Source organism: Scaptodrosophila lebanonensis, unplaced genomic scaffold (genome assembly GCF_003285725.1).
Source record: "Scaptodrosophila lebanonensis strain 11010-0011.00,11010-0021.00 unplaced genomic scaffold, SlebRS2 tig00000053-arrow-pilon, whole genome shotgun sequence".
NCBI lineage: Eukaryota > Metazoa > Arthropoda > Insecta > Diptera > Drosophilidae > Scaptodrosophila > Scaptodrosophila lebanonensis.
Window position 1 is genome coordinate 7393167 of NW_022060548.1, and position 10292 is coordinate 7403458.

At 41.3% G+C, this 10292-nt stretch overlaps 1 protein-coding gene across 1 annotated transcript; it reads left to right on the forward strand.

Annotated features, from left to right (window-relative positions):
- Positions 1-4772: 4772 nt before the first annotated feature.
- LOC115623907 (ATP-binding cassette sub-family A member 3) lies at positions 4773-10079 on the forward strand. Its single transcript, XM_030518463.1, has 2 exons — positions 4773-9610; positions 9746-10079. Exons 1-2 carry the CDS (start codon positions 4773-4775, stop codon positions 10077-10079), a joined length of 5172 nt encoding a protein of 1723 aa, XP_030374323.1.
- Positions 10080-10292: the final 213 nt, after the last annotated feature.

Consider the following 10292-nt stretch of genomic DNA (forward strand, 5'->3'; position numbering starts at 1 on the left):
TGGCTGCGAATTCATACCCGTATGGGTCTCAGGCCCAAAACATGTTAGCACTTTTGTGGCTTATATTTACTATTCGGAAGTTATTGTATAAAATGCGCAGTTAATGTTCTTTTTACATATGGATGGGGTGTTGGGTGCAAAAAAAATTGCTTTTATAATTAAAGTTCAAGGATATTTTGTGTACACGTTAAAGCAAAGACTTTACAGATTTTAAAATTGTAAATATTGTGTAGATAAGAAACATAAAAAAATATTTATCGTAACCACAAAATAGTAATGTAATGATTTTTTATAGAAGATTTTACTTGATTGTAAGCATGTTGATGTTTAAACTACCATTATATCGGTTACATCTTCTAGATAGGCTAGATGGTTGAGTCCTGGTTGAACCTCCTGCATCGTAGCTCTTGGCATTAATAGTTAATAACTATACGTTTCTTATTTCCATATACTAACAATTGGCGACAGCAAGGAAAGGCTGTCGCCAGAAAACCCAAAATAAGTTGCCTTATATTTTAGAATTAACTAGCATTAAACTTAACTAAACTTTTCTTCAGGATTGAAGTTTTTAAGAGTTTTTCGTGGCACTTAGCCAGCAAAAATGTCTCACATCAAATTTTGAAGGCAAAAGTATGGTTTTTAGGTATTCTATTTATTGCTTACAAATGTCCCTTTTCTACAACCAAGCCCCATATCTGGTCTATTTTTTAGTCTTTATCATAAAGGCATTAGCTGAACACTTCCTGTAGATCAAATTCTGTTAGCAACTCATAATTCGTGCAAGAAAATATTCTCATCTTATAATTTCTTCATTTAATATATGCAACTATTTGCACAATTGAGTCACCTAAGTAAAAGGTGTCAACTAAGATGCGAACAAACTACAAACATTAAAAATGTAGTAAAATGTAATGTTGCTTGCTTTGACTAAAAACATGATGGGAAGTCAAAGGTACAAGTTTAAGGTTTTTAAGAAGCAAACTTCAGAGTTATGAGTTGCAAAGCTCTCATTAATTTTCGCGTTGAATTAATTAAAAGTTCACTTATGCACGAAATTTGCATAAAAATGGCATTTTAATTGCGCTTTGTTTGTAAAGAGGAGAACACCGATGTCACCGTCAGTGTCGCCGGATCGTCTTCGGGCTAGCATTTCGAAAAATGGCTGACGGTGACTTTGCCTGCAGGCAATGGCGTCAGCCAGAGAGATGGCTCCGGCGACAACGCGGCGCATGACGAGCAGAGTGCACTCCAGTCAGACAAGAACACTTCGTGTGGCACTACAAAAGCACTTGGCAGTCATAATGAAAGAGCATTTCTATGCTCTGCTTTTGCTTTCGCTTCCAGCAATGCATGCTCATCCAACAACCTTGACAACGGCAATGGCGAGCGATAATAAGAGCATTGTGTTGTCGAGGTTGCCTTTCAATTGGTGGGCCAACAGCGCCAACGCAAAGGATAATATTTCCTTTGTAAGAATAATATTCGCAGCATTGACTAACAAGCTTAAAAGGCTTAAACTTTTCCAAAGGGCTGCAGTTAACATACATATGGTATTTTGTTCTTATTATTAATTGAACATAAGCTCTAAATACCTCAAAGCATTTGACTTTCGAAATCAATTAATATTTTCATTTTAATCCTAAAGGATTGCAGTTAACATATGGTATTTCTTCTTATTATTAATTGGACATACGCTCTAAGTACCTCAAAGCATTTGATTTTCAAAATCAATTATCTTTTTATTTTAATTAAATTATTTATCTTTGCGACAATAAAATAAAAATTTAATATGAATATTCTACAATTGTTCGTTTTATGCTTGAAAGATAGAACTGTGTGAGACAGCGAAAATTGTAAATTCACAAGAATATAGCATTGTGGAATTATATAATATTTATCCTATTCGGGTAAGAATGTAATTCAAGTAGGAATCAGATAGAAATATTGACTGCTTCCTGCAATTTATATAAACATTTCACCATAAAGTCTCACTTATATAAGTACATAAATGTTCTTGGCATTTCGATTCGTGTAGAACTAAATGGTTTTATTCATGTCGATGACTTTTTTTGTTGCTCCGTTCATTGAAATAAATGACAAAAGCAGCGCTGACAATGCAAAATTGCCATATCATAAACAAAATTCGCACAAAAGCCAACAAAAATGGCGCACAAATGGGGCAAAAATTAAAAATGTAAATGAAGCGTGTCCGGTGCTCAATAAATGAATGACCGAGTGCTCGAATGCTTGAATGCTCGAATGAATGAATGCTGAAATGTTTGTTTGAATGAATTGTTGCATGTTGCGCATGCATGAAGGCGAGCGCCAAGCCGCAGCTTAATTAAAATAAAAATGTTCTGTTCAAAATACATAAAATGGACTAATAAATACGCCACATAAACACACACACACAGATACACAGTCGCAGACACTAACACACAGACACAGACAGACACAGATGGAGAGGCAGAAAAGAAGCGCACATAAAGCTGCCAGAGTCAAACAGTCGAAAAATTCCCACGAAAACCGCGGCACGTTTGCAAAAAAAAAGTGTTAATTTAAATTGCGATACGTGCTGCGAATATAAGGCTGGCGCACTAGCGTCATCTACCGGTCGTTGTCGGTTTGGCCCGTCCCCCACCATCCCGCACCTCGTACGCACCGCTGCGCTCAATTTTATGCACGTCCAGCGTGTAAAACACCTAAATGCCGTTGTGCACAGCATTGGACCACCCCCCTTTTCCTCCCTCTCCCCCTCCCCACCCATGACTATTTTGAAGAGCTGCTTGGGAACACAGGCATTTGTGTTCTTTTTCCATACACCCCCCGCACCGGTCCACTCCCCCTCAGGACCAGCTGTGGCGCAAGTTGCCATCGATTAGTTTTCATTTTGTTGGCCCGGCCGTTTTGCATTCGACTGCGCTGATTATGCAGACAAGCCCGAGCGGATTTCAGATTCGTCCGGCCCTCTCAGCAGGTCATCTGCTAACTATTGGCGGCAGCCTCAGGGCCTCTGCCACTCTGGTATGGCAGTGGCTTTGCATATTTTCGAATGGCATTGACGGGGTGGCGGTTTCTTTGACTTTCGCAATCCCCTCGCTGAAATGAATTGTTGCGGAATTTATTTCCCTAGGCCTACAATTCGAGGAGATCACTGTTCACTGTATGCATAGGGATTTGGGTTTTACAATTTACAGTTACAAACTGAAATTTTTTTCGACATACATAGTATATCCGAAATTATTCTGTTAGATAGAAGCTGGAGAAATATTTTATGTTCATTTAAGATGCAATGAGTAACTCCTGTCTGCGTTTGTTTGCAGACTTTTATAGTTACCGAGACAATTGTGAATAGATCACAATTCACAATTTCATCAAAAATCAACAAAAACAAATTGTTGACGAGGTAGGAAACTTAGTGGAAAGGCTGTAAGTAACAAACATTTTGTTACTCAAAAAAAATTAAATTTTATTTATACTACTAACAGTCAGATGAAAAAGTATATATTTAGGAATGAAGTTATAGACAACAAATAAAATAAATAAACTTCTTTTAAATAATGCACTTATTGTCAGCTGTATGTACGAATGGTCCAAAATTACGCCACAAGTGACCCAAAAGTTGGTCGAATCCATGCCAAAAAGGCTCAAAGGTGGTCATACCAAGTATTAAATTTAGTTAATTGATCAAAAACGTAGTTGTAATAATGTAATACATTAAGTGGTTGAAATAAGCTGCGGCATTGTTTTTCGTTGAATTTTCAGTTGTTAATTATTATAAAATGTTAGAAAAATATTAAAAAATATATGAAGATAAATTTTGTAAGTTAAGTCATCAGACTAACAAATTGCGTTTTAATTATTTTGATATCTCCTTTAGTTGAGATTTTATAAAGCCTACAATTTTTTTAGCGTGCTGGTTGAAATAAGCTGTGAGCCACTGTATATATCTAAATATCGACTTAAGATGTATGTATGTACACTGCCGCTCAACTGAATAGGTTCAACGATTCTCAAGAGTTAACACAGTTATATCTTCGATCGTCGATTTTGATCAAATAAAATTGTATAGAAAAAATAATTTATTGTTAATGGAACATCAAAGTTTGGGGCTTCAAGTACTTTAGTTACATTTTTTTTTTTTAATTTTTTAAAAAACGTAGTTTAAAATGCCTCGTTATACTGGCTCAACTGAATAGTTTCAGTAATATTAAAACTAAAAAAAAAAACAAATAAAAAAGGGGTTATATATGTAAATACAGAATAGTCATAAGCGAACGTAATATTTTAATCTAGTTAAAAGATAACCTATATGGCATCCCTAAAATAATTAGAGGCATCTGGCAACTCACATGTTTGGAAGATTAGCGGCAAGAAAGAGTAAGGTTATGCAGTCATGAGTTTAGAAGATTTCGAAGCCAGACGTGTAATGAGTAAAGTTATTTAAAAAGTTTAAAGAAAATATCTTTGATTAAAATAAAGTATATCGCTATTAAATAGACACTGTTTATTATATAAAAACATTGTATTGGGACTCCCCAGACATTCCCTAACCTTGTAAAGAAAGCGGAGAGCCGAAGAAATTCCACATCGTGATGTAGAAGTCTGTAAATTGTTTCGAAAATTATGGTATCTCTTTAACATCGTATCTGAAGTTAATGTCAAATTTACAACTAAAAGGCAACAACAATTTTCCAAAAAGTTTAAATTAACGTCAATGAGAGAGTTGAAGCCACAATTACCATTAGTGCTAAATATTAGATGGAAAGAGCATGTGCGCTGACAGATCTACCAGCGATGAGCAAAGTGATGGAATTTCGAATTGGAAAAAGCTGAAGCTACTCTTATGGAAAAACTGGATACTTCAATGGAATCAAAAGCTTCAGTTTATATTGGCACTGCTCCTGCCTGTATTTTTCCTGCTGCTCATAATTCTGTTACGCGCTCTCGTGAAGACCTCTGCGCAGCCAGAAACGCGCTATCCCGCCCTCAGTATTGACGATCTTAACTTGTTTCACAGCTCAGTTATTCTGGGTAATCGTATAGTGCACGAGAACGGGACTCTGAACTATCCGAAACAGGTGCTTTGCTATACTCCCGATAGCACGGTGAATCGGGCGATTGTTATAAAGACGGTTGTGCAGCTGAGGCTTTTCGGTTGGCGAGCCTACGATACTTCGCAGCACATGGAGTACGATCTGGTTAAGCATAACTATTTTGTTGGAGTAGTCTTTCAGCCGGCTAAGGAGAGTGATATGATAAAAGGATTCCCGTTGATATTTAATTACTCCCTGCGATTTCCCAGCGAACTACGCACTGTACGCAGTCCAATCATTGATAATTGGCACACGAACTCCCTATTTCCGGGCTATGATCACATAGGACCCCGTAATCGCAATGCCAGCGATGGAGGCGTGCCTGTGGGCTATCTAGCCGAAGGCTTCATCCCGGTCCAGCATGCGTTGACCATGTCTTGGCTACAGATGGCCGGTGCTAAGGACTATTTGCCCAAAGTGATGCTGAGACGCTTTCCCTACAACCCCTATATATACGATCCACTGCTAAGTGGCTTGCAGCAGCTTCTACCCTTTATGCTGCTGCTGAGCTTCATATATCCTTGCTCGTTTGTGGCCAAATACGTTACCAGTGAGAAGGAGCTGCAGCTGAAGGAGATCATGAAGCTGCTCGGCCTACACAACTGGCTGCACTGGGTTGCCTGGTTTGTCAAGAGCTATATCTTACTGATGATTGTGGTGATAATGCTGGTATGTCTGCTACTGGGAAAATTTTACGCTTCAGTGGCTGTGCTCACATACACGAACTGGATGCCACTGCTTCTATTCCTGCACTCCTATGTGGTGGCCAGCATTTGTTTTTGTTTTATGCTCGCAGTATTTTTCACAAAGGCTAGCACTGCTGCCGCCGTCACCGGCATCCTGTGGTTCCTCACATATATACCCTACTCCTTCTCCTACTACTACTACGAACGTATGAGCTTGAGTGCCAAGCTCATCCTTTGTGTGCTGTTCTCGAATACGGCTCTCGGTTTTGGCATTCACGTCATCATGTCTTGGGAGGGAACTGGCGAGGGCGCTCAATGGGAGAATGTTATCAAACGTGTATCGCCGGACGATACTCTAGCCCTATTTGACGTCATTCTGATGCTGACAGTGGCGGGCCTGTGGTACATGGCCGTCTGTCTGTATGTGGAGCAAATATTTCCAGGAAAGTATGGCGTACCCCAACCCTGGTACTATCCAGTCAGTAAAAAGTTCTGGTTTAGCCTTCTGGGGCCCTCGTCAGTCATAGGCAACGAAGCTCAACTAACAAATAATAGTCGTAGTTCCCACAGCCAGGCAGCCAATGTAATTTCCGATCATGGCGAGAACTTGCGTGTGGGAATCCAGTTGTGCAATCTAGAGAAAAGGTATCGCAAGCATGTGGCATTACACAATTTAACTCTGAACATATATCGTGACGAGATAACCGTACTTCTCGGTCATAATGGCGCCGGCAAGACTACCACAATCCTTATGCTAACGGGCATTATTCCACCTTCATCTGGCACAGCCATGATCAATGGTTGGGACTTACGAACTCAATTGGAGAGCGTACGTCGCTCGCTTGGCTTCTGTCCCCAGCACAATATACTCTTCGATGACATGAGTGTGAGAAACCATATAGTTTTCTTTAGCTCTCTGAAGGGCATACATGGGGAAGAGCTACAGAGGGAGGTCTACAAGTATGTGCAAATTATGCAGCTGGAAGATAAGATGCACGTAGCTGCGGCCAAGCTTTCTGGCGGAATGAAACGCAAACTGTCCCTCTGTTGCGCCCTCTGTGGCAATACGAAAACGGTGCTGTGTGACGAGCCCAGCTCTGGTCTAGATGCCGCTGCACGTCGCTGTCTTTGGGACTTATTGCGAGCCGAAAAGGCCGGCCGGACCGTGTTGCTGACAACTCACTACATGGACGAGGCAGACGTTTTGGGAGATCGCATCGTCATTCTGAGTAATGGCCAACTACAGTGCTACGGCACACCGTTCTATCTGAAAAAGCGCTTTGGAGATGGCTACCGATTGATATGTATTAAGCAGCGTGAATGCATTGCAAAAAAAATCACTAGTCTCTTGGATAAATATATGCCTGGCATAGCACTAGAAAGTGAGCTTGGCACAGAATTGGCCTATCGACTGCCCAGCTCCCATCTCCATAGGTATGCAGATATATTAAGTGAGCTGGAGGAGCAGGGAGAGTCTCTCCATATAGACGGCTATGGCCTGAGTATGGCTTCCATGGAGGAAGTATTTATGCGTGCCGGCATTGAACAGCAAAGAAATGTCGGTGGTGCAGATGAAGTGGTTTTACAGAACAGCAGCCTATTCATGATGAATTACTATAAACTGTCGTTGGCCGATAAGAAAAATGTGATCTTTGATAGCAGCATGTGTGAGTCCCATTTCGGTGCGCTGTGTCTTTTGCGCTGGGAGGCATTGTTCAGCAAAAAGTGTCTGATAACTAAACGAAACATTTGGGTTCTGATTATACAATTGGCAATACCCATCATCTTCATGGTTCTCACAATTCTCAATTCACGCGGTGGACGCATTTACTACATGCTGCCTCCCATGTACATTTCCTTGCGTCAATATCCCCGCTCCTTTGTGGTGCTGGAGGATCAGTCGGGAGAGAAAACTGGCTCCCTTGCTGATACCTACACTGACTATGTGGTTAGCCAAGGAGCTACACTGTTGAATACCAGTGGCATGGGCTTTGAAAACTACATACTGAAAGCATCCGAGGAGCAGCGAGCCCGGGTGGATGCCAAATATTTGGCGGGAGTAACCATTGAAGAGGGAAATATAACCGTTTGGTTCAACAACAAACCATTCCATACCGCCCCCTTGGCGCTTAATTTGCTGCACAATGCGCTCGCACGTCAAGTCTTGGGTCCGGAGTCCGGCACTGGCGTCACTAATGATCCCCTTCCGTACAGTAATGACACATTGACAATGCGCTTGAACAAAGGACAGCGACTGGGCGCCGAAATAGCCATTAATTTATGCCTTTGCATGTGCTTTGTCACCGCGTTCTTCGTCATACCAATCATCAATGAGCGCACAACTCGAGCCAAATTATTGCAATACCTGACTGGCGTCGAGGTCTTCGTATATTGGATAACCCACCTCATTTGGGACTATGCTATCTTTTTCGCAACTGCCCTGCTTGCAATGATCACAATTGCTGCCTTCCGAGAGATCGGGTATTCCTCTTTTCTGGATTTGGGTCGTTATTTGGTCTTATTGCTGGTATTTGGCTGTGCTGCTCTGCCCCTTAGCTATGTGCTCTCGAATTGCTTCACCGATGGTGCCACAGGATTTACGCGAATTGGAATAATGTGCATCCTTACTGGGGCAGGTCTGTTTGCGCTTGTGGTCGCACTGTCATTTGAGAAATTTCAATTGAAATATTTGGCTGATATTGTGGTTTGGTACTTCCGTGTTTTTCCCCACTTCTGTTTGGCCAATGGGTTGCATCACATCCACATTGGTTTTAATATACGCCGAGGTTGCAGCATTCCGGCCATCAAAAAACTGCCACAGTCCGAAATTTGCCGCAACATACCAGTCTGTTGCAACATTCCCGGCTATTTCGCATGGCGTACCCCCGGAATACTTCCCGAACTCGTATACCTCATTGCGACCGCCATATGCCTATTCGCTTTGTTACTGTTCATAGACTCTAGAAAGTGCTCCCAACTCTATGAGCTTCTTATCAAATGCTATGATTGCCTTCATTGCAGGAAGTCCAACAGAGAGGAAGGTGGCGAATTTTTAAAACAGGAGGACGAAGATGTTCAAATGGAGCGCAGTAAGATAGCCCGCCTGGTATCTCAACAGCGAATCAGTCTGCCGCTCGTCGTTGATGGGATAAGTAAGAGATATGGTCGCCATATAGCTGTCAGGAATCTATCGTTTCGTGTCGAGCCCGCCGAGTGCTTCGGCCTTTTGGGCATAAACGGTGCTGGGAAAACCTCCACCTTCAAAATGCTCACTGGGGATGTTAAAATCAGCAAAGGAGTTGCCTATGTGGACGGCATTAACCTGCGCACCCATATGCATAAGGTTTACCATCGAATTGGCTACTGTCCACAATTCGATGCACTGTTGGAGGACCTGTCCGGTCGCGAGACTTTGCGTATCTTCTGCATGTTGCGTGGTGTCCAGCGCCGTCATATCAAAACAATGTCTGATGGCTTGGCCACAGCATTTGGATTCATTCAACATATGGACAAGCCGGTGCGCTGCTATAGCGGTGGAAATAAGCGGAAACTCAGCGCAGCACTAGCACTTATCGGAAATCCCTCGGTCCTATATCTTGATGAGCCCTCGAGCGGTATGGATCCGGCCGCGCGTAGACGGCTCTGGAATATGCTGGCCTATGTACGTGAGTTGGGAAAGTCGATAGTCCTTACCTCTCACAGCATGGATGAGTGCGAAGCCTTATGTACACGTATTGCCATTATGGTGGACGGCGAAATCAAGTGCATGGGCTCTACCCAATATTTAAGGAATAAGTTTTCAAAGGGCTTTATTCTAAAAATCAAAATGCTGTCTGAAGAGCAGGACGATAGCCAACAATTAACAGAAACCACAAGTCAAAAGGAAGCAAGTGAAGAAGAACATGAGAGCAAAGAATTAGAAACCATTGCAGAAGAACAACCCGCCTCAGTAGAGGAAAGAAGAAAAAGTTCCAGCTCCATACTCCAACAAGATCCCGACTCTACTGAGACAAATAATGATAGATCTGATTCTGTAGACGAAATAAATATTGCTAATGCCAATACAAATAATGATCGAATTAAGAAATTCATAAATCAAAACATTGCAGATGCTCTGTTGCAAGAGGAACATCAAAATGTGTTAACTTTTTTTATACCCACGCAGAGCATACGCTTATCAAAACTTTTTCAACTGATCGAAAACAACAATAAAGAACTTAATATTGAAGATTACATTATCACTCAATCGACACTGGAAGAAATCTTTCTGGAGTTTGCCACGCTTAAGAAAAAATGACAAAAAACAGGAAGCAAAGCTAATTTTGTTAAACAGAAAATATTTAACAGAAAACTATTAAATTGGAAAATTTGCGTATTGGCTTTTTGTTTTGAGAATGGCATTTTAAAAATATCGACTTTTGTGCTAATATCGAGTGCTCCATGGTGCAGTTGTGAAGAGACTTGAGGCAAAGCCACTCTGGAAAAGTATTGGAGAATGGCTTAAGGCGAG